The sequence below is a fragment of the Parus major genome, chromosome 2 (genome assembly GCF_001522545.3).
Source record: "Parus major isolate Abel chromosome 2, Parus_major1.1, whole genome shotgun sequence".
Taxonomy (NCBI): domain Eukaryota; kingdom Metazoa; phylum Chordata; class Aves; order Passeriformes; family Paridae; genus Parus; species Parus major.
The window spans coordinates 56,822,939-56,841,925 of NC_031769.1; the positions used below are offsets into that span (position 1 = coordinate 56,822,939).

An 18,987-nucleotide genomic window follows, 5' to 3' on the forward strand; every position below is an offset into this window, starting at 1 on the left:
AAAGTGTTTCAGGACATGTTGGAATGCATGGAATATAAGCATCTCTGAGTCCCTCAGAGAAAGAAAGGAATTCAGGGATTGAATTGGAGCCTTTAGAGAAACTAAAATATATTAAGCCACAGACATGAAGTAAGAGTGTTTTAGTTTTAAGTAAATAGAAATATGCCTTAAGTGCCTTAAGAGACTGTGTTAGCTAGTAAATGCCCTAGTAATGCCCTAAAGCCTAGTTTAAAGTTCAGTAGTGTTACCTTCTACAAAATTAACTTAGCTCCAGGTGTAATGAAAACATAGCAAAACATTGATTGCATTCTAGATAGAACAGATAGAATCATTTGCATAAACAGATAAAAATATTTACATAGATTTTTGGGTAAGAACTGACACTACTTTCTCACATTAAAATTAAACTCAGATTGGTGTAGGAAGAATGTTTTAGAATCACATTTTTAGCTGATTGGATTATTTATGAATAAAATCCCCCTGTATTTGGGTGAAGAGAGAACAACATAAAGAAGAATGAAGAAGAAGGAAAGAAGGTGCTGCTGCTGCTTGGAACATCGGGACTCTGCCAGAAAGCTTTTAGCATGGACTTTAATACTCTGAACTCTTCACCTTCGAGACTGATGTATTCATGCAATAAACAACTTTACAACCAACTACTGCTCTTGTCTCTTTGAAGACCCAAGACCCATGAGAAACAAGGGTACAGTGGAATTTCTTCAGAGAATCAATGCTCATTCATCCTCAACAGATTTGAAAGTGTTACACAAACTGCCTGGTGCATGCGCTTGTCATTATGTAGCAAGAAGAAATGGGAACAGAACATTGGTATTCACTGAAACAGACTGAAGAGATCAAAATGCATAACTGCTCAGTTAAAATCTTCAAACAAATCTCTTTTATTAATTTCACTTTATTTTTTGGAATTGTAAGTAACAGAACAAATCAAGTCTGACAGTTTTGCAGCATCATGATGAGCAGTGCAGGAACAGGTTGCTTTATTTTTTTTAGCTTAAAAGTGGTAAGAAATAGTGCCCTCCCGTACACAGGAAATTCAGTGGCATCATTTGGAACTCATCATTTGGGAAACACTTCACTTGGAATGGGTTGGCCATTGAGAACAGCCAGTATGTTTGCTATTGCCTCTTCTGCCATCATACGGATGGCTTGGACTGTTGCGGTTCCAATGTGTGGGGTTATGATGACGTTATTCAAATTTAATAAAGGATGATCTCTGGAAGAAACAGAAAGAACAGAATCTATTACACAGGGCACTTACTCTGCTGCCATCCCATCCTAGTTGTGAAGAACTGAACCTCAGGAAACAGCAACAGCATGTTCAGACCAAAGCACAGAACGAGCACAAAGCTCTGGGACACATTTCTTCTTCCCCTCCATCCATCTCTCTCATTGCCTGGCCCATGAGTCAGGCTGGCAAAGAACTGACAGAGGTGGGAAAGGGGAATAACTTGTTGTTTATTTACGATTGTGCAAGACAGGCTGAGATTTTGCCCTTACACAATGATTCTCCCTGTGGAGATCAAAACTATGAGCACACTTTGAACACAGCTTAAAACATTTCAGATTAACAGAATGGGAAACTAGTTTCTTTACCTTGGCAGAGGCTCAGGGTATGTCACATCCAGAGCTGCAGCCCTAATAACCTTATTCCGGACAGCTTCTACCAATGCACCTTGATCAATAACTGCACCTGCATTGAAATGAAATCTTGATATCCTGATGAGTTAATGAACACATTTTTACCCATGAGGGGTGGAAGGCCTCCAGGGTCAAGTGAGAAAAACTAGAGGATCATCATCTTGTTAGAAAATAGAATGTCTTTTTAATAATCATTAACCAAACAAACCAAAGATTTTATTAATCTTTAATTACAGGATGATTAGGGTCCACTGCATAAAGTTTTTCCTGCGATGAGACCAGTTACAGTCTTTTCCTCATGTTGACACTTCCTGTATTACTATAGACAAATAATTTAATCTCTGCAGACTTTCCACTCTTTTATCTCTGCTTTGTTTACTGAAACGATAATCTCTCTCATATGCTTGTTCAGTGCCAACCAATCTGCCATCCCATGTGAGTCTTCCTTTCTACACTGCTGTTCCAAATGCTGCTTAATGTTTTCCTTTGTACCCTGTTCTCCCTTGCTGATGATAAACCTTTCAGTTATTTTCACTAAAACCCACTGTCTCTAGAATAAGGCTAGAGAGAACCAACCATCTGCTGAGCATCCCTAATTTCCATAGGACCTTTGAAGATATAGCATATGATCCACATAAGCCACCCATTTGTAGACTGCCAGCTACTTCATGACTCAAATAACAGAGGGATATCACAGACTGAGGTTGGAGAGGTGAATGTCAACACAATTAGGAAAACCACAATTTTAAGTGTGGAGCTGCAAACAGTGATTTCAGAACCTCCTACCTCGGCTGATGTTTATAAGAGTAGCTGTGGGTTTCATCAGCCCCAGCTCCTTTTTCCCAATCAGTTTGTGAGTCTCAGGAGTCAGGTTCACAACCAACATAACGAAGTCAGATTGCTGCAGTAAGTCTTCCATCTTTGCACAGTAGTGGGCACCAACAGCCTCTTCCTCCTCCTTTCTTCTGAAGGAAAAATGCACACATCCCTGAATTGACACAACTATTTCTAACTGAATTTAACAATCAATCAGCCCTAGGAGAGCTCCAGAAAGCACAGAAACTGAGAGGTTTGAGACCAGTGTAAAGGATAAGCCATTGACAGGCACAGATGGTGGAACGGATGCAGAAAGGATGTGGGCTACAGGAGTGGTGGGACACTGGAGGAGTGATGTATGTGTGAAAACAAAGCACACAGGAAATATGAGGTTAGGAGGCTGGGGATACAGCCAGACCCTGCTCTTTTCTCCTGTGTCTATGCCAATTCCTGTGGAGCCTTTCCTTGCCTGACATGCCAGTTAGGACTTGTGGTTGAAAAGAAATGAAGTGTGAAATAAAGGGAACTACAAGTCCACGAGAAATCAAGACCTTTGTCATTGGTGCCAGTGTGATAAGTGATCTGGCTAGGCTGAGGAGGCTGGCTGGGAGGAACAGGGATGCTGCCAGAAGCCTGAAGAAGAGTCTGTGCCACAAGGGCACAAGACCTGGCTTGCTTGGACAACATCTCCCAAATGCTTACACTGTCCTTGTTTCAAACTGATAATGGGTAACCAGGGCAGGGCAAGTGCAGGGGAAACAGGAGGGAGCCAAAGTGAGGAAGTGGTGGCAGAATGGTGTTTATCACACTGCTTACAACTTTCACAAGTGCATAGGAAGGCTGGGGACAGAGCAAAGCTGTGGCTTCCATCACTGCCCCCTGGACAATTAAATATAGAAACCAGATGTCTTTACCTCCGGTTTCTGTTATGGTACAGGATCCTCATGTTGAAGGCTCTGGCTCTCTGAGCCACTTTGTATCCAATGCTGCCCATCCCAATGATCCCAAGTGTCGCTCTGGTTACTTCTACTCCCAGCCAGTCAACAGCAAAATACTTTGTGTCTGGAGACAGGGCAATCTGGCAGCCTGTGTGTAAATAGATGTTGAATGGTACAAATCAACCATAAACGTAGGCCTGGGGGAAAGAAAAGGTTTATACACCAGAGAGGCTCTGGAGCACCCCTTACAAACCTTTGTTGATTTTGACCAGTTTACACAAGGGCCTGGATAGTTCCAATTCCTGCACCTAGGTCTGAAACCAGTAACACAGTTGGATCCTGGGGTAATGGGGGGGGGGGCGGGTGGGTACTGTGCGGGAAGGAATGACTCCTTGGGGAACTAACTCTTCCACAGCTGGTGTGTTTTCTTGGAAGTTCAAAAACAGCTTCTTTGAAACCACCCTGCAAGCATTGACTTCACTTTTGTTTTTAGTGGGGGTAAATATTTCTCTCCTGGATCACAACCCAAAGCAGCCTCACTGCTTGAATAGGGATGGTTTCAAATTCCAGCTCAGCCAGGGATCTCTGTTAGCTTCTATACAAAGAACATGAGGTTCAAAAAGATGCAATAGTGAGAAAACATCATGGGGAAAGAGATGTTATTTCATTCTCAGGGGTGGAGCAACAGTGACAAGAGGACCATGAGTCCCTGAAGACAGAGGTGGCTTCTTGTGAAAGTCTCTACTGACACCTTCCTTCCCCAGATGGGCACTGTGTAGCAAGGGAGTGGGGAAAGAACCTGCTTTTAGGGACACAAACTAATGCTGGTGATACAACTTGTAACAGCTTTGTCAAAAGGATTATCTTCTATTTCAAAAATAATGCTGATGCTCTTCAAGAAATGCAACCCATTGGTTTAGACAAACTCATCACAGAGGCAGGAAAAAGAAGAATTTATACTAATTACTGCTCTGGAGTTGGAGATGTGGCCACTAAAGCTTTGTATCTTCTTGTAGCTCCTAATGCTTCCTTTGAGGGGAGATGGAAGGTGGTGACATTCAGTTTGGATACACTACGTATTCAGCTTTTACAGCTACAAACAACCGACCCAGTGAACAACCAGAGAAGAATTAAGCCCCAGACATTATTCCAAACAGGACATCACAAGACTTTCAAGTGCATAAAGACAAAAGTCTTACTCTTGTCACTGTTACCCAAAATAGAAGTGAGACATAGGAGAAGTAGATGCCTCTGAAAGTTAAGGCCTCTGTAAAAGCATCCCAAATATTGATTCAGAAAGACCATCTCTATCACAGCAAAAGTGAGGTATGCCAAAGAAGTAGCTAGGACCAAGAAATTTTAAAGCATTACCTTCCACTAGTCTTCTGGCAGAGGCCAGCATCAAGGCCATTCCTATGTCTGCTGTTGGGTCTGCCACGGCATTTGGGGTGTTGGTCACTTTTACACCAAAGCTTGAGATCATTTTCAAGTCTAAGTGATCCACTCCAACCCCAGAGTTTCCAATTACTTTTAAATTAGGCAGGCTTTCTAGAAGCTCACGGTCAATAGTTGGCCTGCACTCAAACACAAAAACAGATTGGATTTTTTTGCTCATTTCTTCTTTGTTTTCAAGAAATTCCTTCATGGTGATAAGGTGAAAGTGTTTCTTCAGAAGTGCTGCAAGGTCTTCTAGCACGCCATGAGTTCCTCCTATATCCAGAATCAAAACACCCGGCAACTCTCCTTGTGCCATGACCTGCAACAGGGGAATAGAAGAAATGTTCCTTTGTTTAGGAAAACACTCTGAAACGAGACATGATGTTCCTTTAAAAGTTATCATTCCTATCACAGTCACTTGGTACTAGTGTGGTATGTCAGACAACTTCCAAGTACTTTTACCAAGTGCTGATTTAGACTATAACACCAAAGAATATCCACACTCTTACATCCAAATCCATTACCACAAGCTGTTCTTCTCAAAGAGTTTGATTTTAATCCTCAATCAATATGATTTCATACAAAACCAGTAACTTTTCTGGTAGCTTACTCACCAATGCCTTTCTATAAGCAGTGCTATGAAACAGAGACTGCTAGAAATTTACTTAAATTTCTTGCCTGTTGGTTATGGTTGGTGAAGCCACAGGCAATGTAGGGTGGCACTGAGACCCAGGTGGGTCTGACAAACATCTGTCAGGGATGGTTTAGGTCTAACAAATTTGCACGATGAAGGGCCATCCTTGGATAGCTGTTAGACTGCTTGCTTTCAGTGTTTTAAACATTCAGATGTGTACCTGAACTTACCCTATGCAAAATTTAGCCTACCCATGCCTATATGCTGAACTGGTGAGGAAGAGCACTAGTGGTGATACCACTGATAACAGCCCTTCATGTGAGAACTTTCCTCTGCCCTGAGAGTTTTGAGCCCAGACCTCTCTACAGCATTCCTGCAAGTGCACTCTGCAATAAGATAGGGGCTCCACAAACAACCAAATACCTAATTACGAGTTCCTGTTGGCAAAAATGGTAGTTGAAAATTTCCTGAATATCTTAATAATAGCTGTGCCTAATTTCCTACAATTCTTTTCGTTATGCTCCACTGACTTTCAGTCTCCATCCCATTCTGTGTTCTAGAATTGAGTCCAGGGAACCTGATGTTGTGCTACCTGAATCACAACAATTTTCCACAGCAGTATGCTGACTTATTCTGGCACACAGTGCTGGCCAGAGTGTCCTGCTGCTTCACACCTCTCACAAAAGCCTTCTGTGAGTAATCAGAACTCCAATCTGTGACTAAAGGGTGTCAATGTAGATTGGAAGTTTTTGTCAACCATATTTACTCTTGTTCTGAGCAAACTCAGACTTATCCCAACCATTAAATTAAATGGTTATAATCTCAGCACCAGTACTGCTGTTTTATCCTGGTCTTGATTTGCACTTCTGCCTCAGTTTCAGTCTGCTGCTGTACATGGGCTTGAAGGGGCCTCCATGCTAGAACAGGTCTGCAGTTCACCACAATGTCTCTGATAATACTATCTGGCTCTCAGAAGCAGCAAACAAAGCAATGAGATGAACTGTGCAACCAAATTGCAAAGTAAGACAGTATTTTTATATACCTCTCATCTTTTTTTTTGCCAGCTGAAGTTGTCAGCCCCATGTGGTTGTCAAAACTGTGCAAATTTCCCAAAGAAAGCAAAGGTGTCTGCATTTCTAAAGAGTATCACTCAACATTACAAGGATAAACTAGATGTGTGTTTCAGAATGAATGATGCATAGAATAAAAGAGGAGTTGATGTCATATTGTGATGGCATTGTCCAGCTTTATGGCAATCCTGGATGGCAGCTAAACCTTATGCTATTAAGCAGGGAAAACTGGGCACCAGAATGATCTAGTGACTGGCAGATGCCAGTGAGGCAGCACTGTATTACTCCATTTACTTTCATCACCACCTCCTACCCCATTACAATACACCACACATGGTGGGCAGAGACAGACTTGTTTTCAGTTTGGAAGCACTTCCTACACTTCACAAGCAGAAAGGTGACCCAGGAGCAAGCCTCTAGCTCTAAACAAACCAGCTGGTGCACTAGAAACAGGCAAGTGGCATGTTGATGGATCTTTTAATGAGTGTGGGCATGTTGAGCCTGCCACCATTCCAGCCGTGTTTGATGCACACAGGACCCATTCATCTCCTGCAGCATTGGTCCAACAACTGGTGTTCTGCTCGTCCCAGGTATAATCTTAAAAAGTCACATTGATAGCAGGAAACTAAAAACACTTAAAGGAACCTCACAGAAGGAAGGGGGCTCTCCAGATACCAACCTTGGTCCCAGCACTTATTGTTCGTCTTCCAGCACTATGTGGGCGTGTCCTGTACCACTGTTTGTAAATCACACTTCTGTGACAGCGATGTCCATGACAAGCAATAACTGGATGAATAAATTTGTAAGCCAAATTTGACTGGCCAGACATCAAGGGAATCAGTTTCAACAGGCTCAAGGCTTTGCTCCTGAACATAATTATTCAGTTATCAGATGTCTTGTCCAGTGTGCTAAATGCAACACCTGTCAAGGATATGACAATTTTGGTTTTGGTATCATCTGCAGTATCACTAAGTTCCTTATTTTTTACTAAGTGGTCTCTTCTCCTTTTGTACTTACATAAGGCTATATGCTTCCATGTAGGCAGACAGTCATAATCATGTGTAAATCATTGATATAAGGTACGTGTACTAAGTTCTGGTCCTGGCACTGCAGAGAAAACTTAAACAAACCTTCGTAATTCTTCCTAGCTCAGTTTTCACTTAAAGTTAACAGGATCGTTATACAGGATCAATTCCTCCCACAAACTCCTCTAATGAACAAGACTAATTACCTGAACAACAACCAGATCACTAACCAGGGCTGGTGTCTTTCTGAGGACGTGCCCTTCAGAGCTCGATCCCGCGGCGGCTGGAAGCTGCAGGGAGCTCCCGGCTGCTGCCCGGGGCTGGGCACACCCGCTCCGGCCCAGCCCCGCTCCGGCCCCGCTCCGCTCCGGCCCGGCCCCGCTCCGCTCCGGCCCAGCCCCGCTCCGGCCCCGCTCCGCTCCGGCCCGGCCCCGCTCCGCTCCGGCCCAGCCCCGCTCCGGCCCCGCTCCGCTCCGGCCCGGCCCCGCTCCGGCCCGGCCCCGCTCCGGCCCGGCCCCGCTCCGGCCCGGCCCCGCTCCGGCCCGGCCCCGCTCCGGCCCAGCCCCGCTCGCTTAACCCTGCCCTGCCCGGCCACCGCCGGCTCCAGGGACACTCCGGCACGGCCATCACCGCCCTCGCTGCCTCTGCTCTTGCCTGCAGTCAGACCGGGCTCCCTCTCCTTCCCCGCTCCCCCTCCTCCTCCTCCCGCCGCCAGATGTCCTAAATAGGCCAGAAAGCAAAACGAGGACCTGCATAGGTTTTGGAGAGCTCAGCAATTGTGGGGCAAAGTTATTTGCCACAAATTGGTATTGTTCCCCACAGCCCAAGCTGCAGCTTGCGTGGAATTTCTATAGTGGAAACTATAGGATGCTTTTCTCCCTGCCTGCGGCAAGCTAACTTTTTAAATGAGTGCCTACTGTGGAATTAAGGAAACAGATTGGTCTAGGATGGCCTATGCCAATGGCTCCATTCTGGAGCCCAGTGCTGGAAGGTGCTGGTTTCGCTGCTGACCACTTCCACTGGAACGTTTTCCCAGAGATTTTGATCCCCAGAGCGATGGGAGAGCTCCGGGAACCCCAGCGCGACTCTGGGAGCGGCCGGGCAGCGCAGTTGCCACGGCAGGGGCGGCGCTGGGGCATGAAAATTGTCATTGCTGCTGGTGAATACACTGAAAAAACCTTCCACAACCAGGAGATCCAATGGCACAGAATCACAGAATGGTTGGGCTGGAAGGGACCTTAAACATCACCTGGACCCAGCCCCTCTGCCATGGGCAGGGACACCTTTCGCTATCGGAGGTTGCTCAGAACCCTGTCCAACCTGGCCTTGAACTCTTCCAGGAATGCGGCATGCACAGCTTCTCAGAGCGTATCTCCTCGATCAAATCCCATGGAGCTCCGGGTACTGTACTAACATGGAGAGGTCAGCAGCAGAGAGTCCGGGGCTCTGATCACCTCTGGTTCGCCCTCCCCGTGCTAGCCGGCATCGCCGATCCCCACGGCGCGGCTCCACACCCCACCTGCGAGGCGGGAGGCGGCTGTCCCCGGCCAGCGGCACCACTCGCTGCCCTCCCGCGGGGGTTTCCCGGGCGGCGGGATCTCCTCCCGTCGGGAATCGCGGCTGTCCCGCCCCGCCCCGTGCCGTGCCGGAAGTGCGCCGCTCCCCGCGCGCGCTCCCGTGCCCGCCCTTCCGCTTCCCGCCCGTGCCGGCGCTGCCGCCGCTCCGTGTCTCTGAGGGAAGGACGCCCGCGGGGTGCGCTGGGGACGGGCCGCGGCGGGAGGGGCGGGCCGCGGCGGCTCTCGGTGCCCGGGGAGGGGGCGGGCGGGGTGAGGGGAGGCAGGGCGGGCTGTCAGCTCCAGCGGCATCCCTGTCGTCCCGCAGGCTCAGCAGCCGGCCGCCAGGATGTCGTACATGCTGCCGCACTTGCACAATGGGTGGCAGGTGGACCAGGCCATCCTGTCGGAGGAGGACCGGGTCGTGGTCATCCGCTTCGGGCACGACTGGGACCCCACGTGCATGAAGATGGATGAGGTCCTGTACAGCATCGCCGAGAAGGTAAACAGGAACTTTCTGCTCGTTCTGAGCTCAGTGTTCCCCATGGCTTGCTTGCAGCCTGGGGCTGCTTATAACTGGGGTTCTGCACAGCTGTCCCAGGTTTAGGAGGCTTTAGGGAAAGCTGTGTGGTTTCACTTCACGAGTGTCTCCTAAAGACTGCCCTGATGTTTGCGGTATTCTGCGGGCTGAGAAGAGCATCGGAGATGTTCGGAAATCGAGGTTGCTGCCTGTTAATAGCCCGTCACTGAGTGCGCATCGGCATTCAGGCAGAAACAATGCTCGGTGGTGGGGCTGCTGCGGCTCCGGGTAGCGCAGCACTCTCACTTTACGATGGAAGTGTGTGGTACCTTCAGGTTTCCATCTGAATAACTTGAAAAGTTACCTTCGTTTCGGCTCTTAAAAATGGTGAGGTGCGAAACATGTGCGGGATGGTGTTGATTAATCTGTTATTTATATAATCCTGATTAATTTATTAGCGATATTAATCTGTCATTAATGTGTGGAGACCAATAGCATTCCACTGAGTTGCATGGACTGAATTAAATTTTAAGAGCCAAACTCCGCAGCTGTTTTCAGATGGAAACTGAATGATTACCAACAGCTGGTCACTTGCTTAAGAAAGATGCATAGATAGGAAAAATTAGACTGTTAGATTACACAATCAGCTATAATTTACCTTTTCACATATTTGCTAAAGGTTTTGCGAAGCGATAGATGTAGAATATTGACAGCTCTTTATCTGAACCACATGAAGAAAGAAGCAAAAAACTCTGAATTAGAAATGATAACTTGGATAGGAAAAAGTGCCAAGTATCACAGAAATCATAGAATGGTTTGGGTGGAGGGGACCTTAAAGATCACCTCATTCCAAATCTCGTCCTGTGTCTTACACTAGACCAGGTTACCCAGGGCCCCATCCAACCTGGTCTTGAACACTGCCAGGAATGGGGCATCCACAGCTTCACTGCCTTCATACAAAATTCTGTGCATGCTGCATAGTTTGACATGGAGTTGTTTTTGTGGTTTACTTTGTTTTCTGAAGTTTTTTTAAAATAACTTGTGTCTTGAAAATCCCCATGATTAAATATCTGTACCTGCAGCCAGGGGTTGAGATGTATTAGAATGCAGTAAAGAGTTGTGACATGTTTTAATTCAGTTGTTTTGTGCTCAGCCTGCTGGGAGTGTTATGCTCAGACACTGTTAGTGCGGACTTGTGGCAGGATGCTTGGCAATTTGGCAGACCTGCCGGCAGCTAGGGGTGACTGGGGGAAGAAAGAACAAAGTAACTTCTTATTTAAAAATCTCCCTCTGCAGAAATGGCAAATTAAAGGGGGAGATCCTACCTCATCCTCTTGTTTACAAGCCATGTTTGGATCTCTGCTGTTTTAAAGAGTGAGTAAAAGTTCCAATTGTCCAGGTGTTTGTTCTAGACAATAATACAGAACGTTAATGTACTATAATTGCAGGCTACGTTTGAAGACAATGTGGCCATATTTTACATTTGTTACCCTGGTGCAATATTATTTTAGACTGCAGCATGTTTTAGAGTAACAGTAATGTTTATCAGTACTTTATGATAGGAGAATAGGGTTTTTTTTCAGTTTGAATCCTTTTGTGGAAAAATAAACTAGAATGCTATATGAAAGTACAAAGTAGATTATTTTCACTGAAATGTACTTCACTTACAGTTGACTGGGTTTTTTCCCCTAATGTTACATGAAAAAGAAGCAAAGTTTCACTGAATGTCAAAAAAAAAATCGTAATTCTAAGATGTTAGTTTGTTTTTTTTTTTTTTTTGCTTTATCAGGATTTCCAACATTGATTGAAACAAGAATTGAGTTTCATAAATTTTGTCTTAAGGACCTTTTCTAAAAATAAACTTTTTTCTTTTCTTTAACAAAAACTCATAAAAGCCTATCCCCTGAAATACGGGGATTGGTTCGCTAAATTAATATACCTTGTTTAAGAAATTATTTATCTATGACTGAATAGTGTAAATCAGGTAATTGTTGTATTGGATCACTGTGTGCTTAGTGAAGATTTTTCAAATGTGCATTTACGTAACCACAATCAGAAGTGTGAATAGCTGTGGCTTTTCCTCAAACATCAGTTGTGCCTCTGCATTTCTGCTAAGGGTACATGAAAAGTGGGAGAGGAAAAGAAGATGGGGCAGAGAAAAAGATTTAGCTATTAGAAAAAACATATAGGTATTACAGCTACTGGTGTTTGTAATTAAAAGCAAAGTTAATCCATTTACTGATGTCTGTAGTTTTCAAAATCATTAGCTGTAAGCGCTCCTCTTGGCAGTATAACGTCTTTCTCTTTTCCTCTAGAAATTTTTCACCTAAACTGACAGCATAATTAGCAAGAAGAAAAAATCAAATAAATATTGCCAGTGCAGACTTTCAGGTTTGTACTTGCTCTGTTCAGAAATGCAAGTCTGCCAGCCACCTTCAATTTGAGTAATTTGTTGCAAAATCTAGTCTCAGTTCTTGTATTTTTTTCCTGTGAGTTTCTTGTCCATAAAGTAGAATTCTGTTCTTCTAAACACTGTCTAGAAACTGGTTAGAAAGATGAGAATACGGAATCTTGGATCTTGTTTCAGATTTCCTTAGATATTTGGGCTGTAAGGGTTGCTTTTCAGAGGCAGCTGAAATCTTAACAACTGAAAAAAAGGGGTATTACCTCTGACAGAAATTTCAAGAAACTTCATGACTGTAGTCATTCATCCTACTCATTAATCATATTTCTGTGTCAATCTCATGTTGTAGGAATTAATTTACTTATTTTTTAGAAGGGTAATGTTAATAAAGAAAGTCAGGCAGGATAACTTCAGAGGACAAATGAGTCCCGTGGCATATGATTTTTTCCTACATCTGTGTTTCCTGTTTACTAACAAAATGTGTGAACTTCATGGAGACAGGATACAGAATCTTTACCTGATGTTAAAAGTCCTATAGATTCTTCTGCTTTATAGTCTTGAGCCATGCAGTTTAAATATTTCATGGCAATCCTCAGGTAGATACAGTTCTGTGAAGTATTAAGACAGCCGGTACCTGTGGCCAGGCAGTAATGTACTTCTGCAGGCATGTTCAGCAGTGTAAATTGGTTAGACTGATTTTTGAAGCTGCCATCATTGGGGAAAAGGGGGAAAACAACCACCAAAATTGAAGCCCAGCCTTTGAAAGCAAGTCATAAAATTCTGAATTCATGCTGCTGTTTGACTTAGGTTTTCTACTCTATCCTGTTCCCATGAACAGCAGCTCCAATGGCCTGGTAAGGCAGAGAAAGTTTTGAGTTGAGAGATAAGGGAAGTCAGGAGTGTCAGAAATAGTTAATATCTGTCTCTGAAAATGCTTTTATCTTCAGTTGTTGCACAAGTTAGGTGCTGCCCAGAAGGAGGTCTCTTACTAGAGTTTTGATTTTGTTTTTCTTCAGAAAGCAGTTGACTTACTACAACACATTTACTGTATTTAGTGTACGTTATGAGGATAAGCACTTTCAGAATAAACTTGTTATTATGTGTTCAACTTCTAAAGTACAAGGTTTTTTTCATCATTTCTACAGTAAATTTTCGTTTATATGAACAAACTTAGTGTAGTCTCCTTTGTAACTACTGCAACTGCTTGTATTTAGTGGGGTTTGCTTGTTTAGAGTTGCATTTTATTCTAGTTCTGAGGTGTCCATACTGTATCCTCAGTTACAACCTACAAGTCAGAAAGAAAACTTGTTAGCAACCACTGCCTTGACACGGTAGCAAAGCTGATTTTGTACAGGAGCGTGGGTTTTCAGCTGACAGCTCTGAGCGGTGGATTCACGTCCCAGCAGGGAGAGGTCAACCTTTGGCTTGTCTCCACAAACCATGCACATCCACAGCAGTCTGAATCCATAAATACTTCCATTGCTTTTGCTTAAATCAAAACCTGAGATAAAGCTTTGTGAATTAGAGCTGGCTGTGTGTGAAGCCGGCTCAGATGATGCTCTGTACTGCTGCTGTCTTGGCTCCAATATTGCGTCTGAGACAGGAGCTGCTCCTTCAGGCTCTAAAACTGGTCGATACTGTGCAAAAAGAGAGTCTCTGCAAGGCTTGTCTCATGTTGAAATAAAATGCCTCTTGGTGACAAGCTTGCCCAGCCTGGCACATTAAATTTCCCAGCCCCATAGCATTAAATAGGCCACTGCAGTTCTTCTGCATCACCCTCTCCATGTGTTTGTCTAGTCCCTCCTCAGGCCTGAATCCCAATCTCGTGTTGCTATCCTTGGCAGCCAGTGTCCAAACTCAACAAAGCACACCCTCATTCAATGTGCTTGTGAGCTAACTCATTTTGGAGTGGCAATCTTGCCAAATTTGAAATTAGAAAACCAAGGGGTAAAGAATAGAGCCACTTTGAAAGTTTTGATTTCAAATTTGAGTCCAGCTTTACGGTCTCCTTTAGACTTAATATGAACTTTTAAGCAGGCGACTGTCATCAGTTTCACTTCTATAAAAGTAGGTCAGAGAGAAAGAAGATTTAATTAATGTCTTGCATGCTTGGATTCTGGTGATGACTTGCACATGGGCTGTGCAAAGATGATTTGAGTGATCCAGTGCTTTTTAGTAAGATTTATATAACAAATTAAGACTTGTATAGTCTGTTTCTCATGTATGAAGTCCTAGGCTGTTGATGATCACTGCTAGTGACAAGCATTTCTGGTTCTGCAACAGCTCAACTAAATTAAATGCATATAATGTCAAACTAACTTTAAAAGGTTTTTTGTTCCAGTACTACCTGGAGTACAGAGTTCTTGGAAGTAAAATTTTGGCTTAGGAGTGCTTTTGGAGTGGTATTCTGGTGCAACATGTAAATCTTGGACTAATCTTTCACCAGCCAAGACAGGTCCTAAGAGTGTTTTATTAATTTTAGTTTTACCTTAGAATAATTATCCAACCTCCAGATGAAGTAATTGTTTAAAGATGTTGTGCTCTGTCAAAATTGCTGAACGTGTTGTAGAAATTTCCCCACATGGTGAAGGTGTGCTGCTGATGCTAAAAATGCCAGCAGGGTGGAAGAAGTAATAATAGGATAAAATGAAAATGGCTCCTCGGGTGTTTTGTTTTCTAAAAAAAGGACCAAAACCCCCACAATTATCTTTTGCCTGCCAGGGCTCACCAGGGAGTAGCTTCAGTCACTTCTGGGCTTAATTGTGTTGACTCTGAACATCCCATTAATGTTCTTAGAAGTCTTTAATGTAAAATTGAAATAGGTGTGAAGGATCCCTTCAGAGGCTTTGATATTATGACTGTTTTAGTTTACAAGGCTTTACCTCTTGCCTGATTTAGAACATGGCTTAAATGGGACATTTTCATTAGAATATTGACTGAATCTAGGACTATAACTGGCTCCATAAAAGCACAGTAAAATTTTTAAATGCTGTTTCACTCCAGAAGAGATTTTATTTTCTTTGCTAGTAATACTTACTTACATTCTTGAAGTGTGATTATTTTTTATAATTTTGAAACTGTCTTGAAGCAGAAGTCCATAAAAAATTATTTACTCTGTGCTTCTGAGGGTTTTTTTGGGTAAATAAACATCTTCATACTTTCTCAGTAAAGTCCTTGCTAGGATGTTTATGTACAGGCTACACAATGTATCATATTTTTCTCATACAAACTAATCCTGCTCTGTGAACTAAAATAAAATATTGTTCCATTAGGCAGATACTATACTCATCATAGCATTTCCAGACTTATGATAGCAAAATTAACATGTAGGAAGTAGTGTCATGAGTAGTGAGTTTGTCATAGGTTTTAGACCATCTGTGTTTACCTCAGGCTGGTAATTCTGGGCAGTCAAATGGAGGGACCAAAATTGTGTTAGCAGGTAACTGAGGATGGGGAGGCACAATTGTGTACTCCTGGTGTACTGCATGAGCATTTGATAATATACCTTACAGTTGAATTCTTGTGCAATTTGGATGACTTCTGACTTAAAATGTGTGAGTGTGTTAATTTCTACTGTGTACTTAGGAGCTGTGTTTAGAAACCAAAACTTCCCCTGATTCCACTTAATGACAAGTATTCTACATCTAGGAAACAAAAATGTGACCTGGTTTTCTTGCAGGAATGAAGACATTGACTGTGACACTAGAGGGGAAGGATTCTTTTGCATCTGAGTAACTGCAAAATGAAAGCCAGTTTTACCAGAATTGTCCAGACAATAGCTTCTCATCAAGATCTTTATTTCTTTAGCAATTACACTTTTAAGTTTTAGCTTTGCACCTCTCAGAGAAAGCTACCAGTTTTTAAATTAAATTATAAGTTTCCTTTTCATTTAATGAGTCTTGTTAGATAAATTGGACGTTATAGAGGGGAAAAATGCTTGGAGGCAGGCACCAGGGCATTGTAGATCATTAATTTTCTGAAGTCCATAAGCAGCTGATGACAGAGGCAAAATGTGTTGGCTTGGCTTGCACAAAGCAGTTATTCTACTTGTTTAGAGCTGTGCATGTTACTGTGAGTTCTCAGTTCTATATAAAGGGCATTTGTTCCTTTGGATGTTGATTTAGTATAGTATCTTTCCAGTTGACACTGGTTGTGAAATAAGCTTCTTGGCTATATTGAAAAATATTTTCTATGTTAACTGGTTATTGTGGTTAACAATAAAAGCAAGGCTGTTTATTCTGATTTTATGACTTAATAATTTGGAAAATAAATGTTACAATAATGAAAGCTTATATCTTTTAGTTGGTAATACATACTGCTTTTGTATTTCCTGTTTTCTTCTGTTTAGGTTAAAAACTTTGCTGTTATTTATCTTGTGGACATCACAGAAGTACCAGACTTCAACAAGATGTACGAGTTGTATGATCCTTGTACCGTCATGTTTTTCTTCAGGTAAGTGATGGTTCTGGAATGTAAACTTCCATTTAAACTTTCTGTTTGTCAAATACAGTGTCTCAGCAGATAGTTTCCAAATGCATAGCAGCACATTGATGCCTGTGTTTTCATTGCTCTACAGAAGAGTAAACTGATTATGTAGGAAAGTGGCTTATTTTCCAATTAGCCTGGTAAGAGTGTTTGATAATAGAGTGCAAATTAGTGATAGTGAAAACTATGGTTTTCACTAACCAAAAATGTTTTATTATCCATTGTTCATAGTTTTAAATCTCAAACTTCCTGTAGAGAATGCTGTAGTAATACAGTAGTCAAGCTTGCTGGACTTGCTTTCAAGACAAATCAAAAACAATAAGGTTTTTTTGGAGTTAAGGTTTATATATTGATGAGGTTAAATGTTCTACTGACAAGCATGGAAATCTCTCTGGATATAGACAGTGGTGTCAAAGAAATACAAACAATAAGGAATATGCTGAAGAATAATTGCACTGAGTAGCCATTTTGGAGGAAAGTTTGGAGTCCTTATTCTTGCTTTAAGAATTGGCAATAAAATGTCAGCTTGAGTGAGAGGAGGGGATAGTCTTCCTTTAATGCTTGTTTTGCAAGCCTGGTTATGTTAAAAGGCCTTCGTCTGATCCTACAAAGCACTAGGCGGGGGTGTTATAAGATTTCTTTCAGAATTATAATACCATATTAACTTGTGTTTTTGTTCTTCCTCTTTAAAGGAACAAACACATCATGATTGATTTAGGTACAGGTAATAACAACAAGATCAACTGGGCAATGGAAGATAAGCAGGAGATGATTGACATTATAGAAACTGTTTATAGAGGAGCCCGCAAAGGTCGAGGTTTGGTGGTATCGCCGAAAGATTATTCCACTAAATACAGATATTGATGTTTCTTTGGGCTGCCTTTTTTCATAATCCTATGTCCACTTAAATTTATTTCTGTGTATGTGTGTACATATATGTATATTAAAAGAAAAAAAAAACCTACAAGTCCTTGAATTTTGAGCATAATTTAAATTATTTAAAATATTTTAATTCTGTTTGAGAAGTAAAAGCCTCAAACCCTGAAACTTGGCTCAGTAATATTGTAGCTGAATTTTGGGGTTTTCTTTTTTAAAGACTTTCTCCTTTGTTGTCCTCTTGGTATTACATAATTTTGTACACAAAAAGCCTGTTTGCAGAAAAATATTTCAACTGGTTTTGTTTGCCTTTATTACACAAATATCTGAGAAAACTATATTATAGTTGTTTTTTAAAAAAAAGAATAAAGCTGAGTTCCACTTATTTACCTCAACTTTTTTCAGTTACAAGACAAAGAATTTACTTCTACTACCACGTGTGTTGTAGAGGATTTAGAAAGTGTGAAGGAAGTAAAACAAAAGGGTCTTATTTTCTGCTCAAGTTAATCTGGGGGTGTTTTTTTGGTTTTTGGTTTTTTTCTGGTTTAATTGATTTTGGAATAATTTATGTTGGAAGGGACCATTAGCCTCCCAGTCATAGTAGGTTTCACCTGGTGAGATTGCCCAAGATTGTGTCTAGTGTTGAGTATCTTGGTTGTACTAGATGACCTTCATGGTGTCATCCATCCTAGATGATTCCACATTCTCTAAGGATGGAGGTTCCTCAGCCTTTTTGGACGGTCTGCTGTTTGAGCATCTTCATAGTTGAAAAAGGTGTTCCCTGCATCTAGCTGGTGTTTTCTGTGTTTCAGCTTGTGTCGAGTAACCCTGGAGTACAACATCTCCAACAAGTGTCTGTTCCCCGTGCTCTGCCACAGGATAGTGGTTGGCAGCAAGAAGCCACGGCTGTTCCTTAAGGCTGGACTAACAGATTTCTCCGAAACCTTGTATTTGCTGTATTCCTCCACTATATCTTAGTGGCTGTGTTTTACCTCCCTCTCACCACTGCATCTCTTGCACTGGGGAGCCCCCAAACTGACAGAATATTGTGGGTGTGGCGTCCCAGCAAGGTGAAAAACTCGCTGGCCCTATTGTGCTAACACTGACCAGTGAGTTGCTGCAGCCTGGGCATCGTGCCTTCTCAGTCAGCCTTTCCACCATACCCCTTTCCTGCAGAGCAGTGTCAGCCAGCCCCTCACACCTGCCCAGCTTGGCATTTTGAACTTCATCAAGGTCCTGCTGGCCCATCTCTCCAGCCTGTCCTCCAGCATACTAATCTCTCCCCCAGTCTGACAGTACGTGCATGTCTACACTGATTAAAGCAGTAATTGGAATGATTTTTTGATATTAATGAAGTCTGTCATAGAAGGATTTCTCCCTCATTAGCTGAGGTATTCTGTGAACCTGGCAATGCTTCGGTTTCTGCATTTATGGTAAAAGGTTCCCATTATATTTCAAACTAAATCTTCCCTGCAAAGAGTATCAATGCTTTGGTGTACAACCACCTTAAAGTTAGTGCAGATGTCCTTTTTTCCAGCTACCAATTTCTTCTTCTGGACATGCTTGGTAA

The 18,987-nt window shown here is 42.5% G+C and overlaps 2 protein-coding genes across 12 annotated transcripts; one reads left to right on the forward strand and one right to left on the reverse strand.

The window, feature by feature from the left end:
• Window positions 1-875: 875 nt before the first annotated feature.
• LOC107200226 (probable 2-ketogluconate reductase) lies at window positions 876-9,195 on the reverse strand. 10 transcript variants are annotated; one of them, XM_015618407.3, is made up of 7 exons: window positions 8,994-9,082; window positions 7,234-7,475; window positions 4,785-5,169; window positions 3,390-3,561; window positions 2,446-2,624; window positions 1,615-1,711; window positions 876-1,234 (listed from the first exon to the last, which is right to left on the reverse strand). In XM_015618407.3, exons 2-7 carry the CDS (start codon window positions 7,426-7,428, stop codon window positions 1,078-1,080), a joined length of 1,185 nt encoding a protein of 394 aa, XP_015473893.1. In that variant the 5' UTR covers window positions 7,429-7,475; window positions 8,994-9,082; the 3' UTR covers window positions 876-1,077. The 10 variants fall into 10 exon arrangements, with proteins under 10 accessions (XP_015473893.1, XP_015473894.1, XP_015473895.1 ...); XM_015618408.3 differs by lacking the exon at window positions 8,994-9,082 and adding an exon at window positions 8,900-8,962; XM_015618409.3 differs by lacking the exon at window positions 8,994-9,082 and adding an exon at window positions 7,810-7,827.
• Window positions 9,196-9,242: 47 nt separating this feature from the next.
• On the forward strand, window positions 9,243-17,802 carry TXNL4A (thioredoxin like 4A). 2 transcript variants are annotated; one of them, XM_015618422.3, is made up of 4 exons: window positions 9,243-9,331; window positions 9,461-9,634; window positions 16,405-16,508; window positions 17,234-17,802. In XM_015618422.3, the coding sequence occupies exons 2-4, from the start codon at window positions 9,482-9,484 to the stop codon at window positions 17,403-17,405; spliced, it is 429 nt and encodes a 142-aa protein (XP_015473908.1). In that variant the 5' UTR covers window positions 9,243-9,331; window positions 9,461-9,481; the 3' UTR covers window positions 17,406-17,802. The 2 variants fall into 2 exon arrangements, with proteins under 2 accessions (XP_015473908.1, XP_015473909.1); XM_015618423.3 differs by lacking the exon at window positions 9,243-9,331 and adding an exon at window positions 10,949-11,026 and having other exon boundaries at window positions 9,525-9,634.
• The last annotated feature ends 1,185 nt before the right edge of the window (window positions 17,803-18,987 follow it).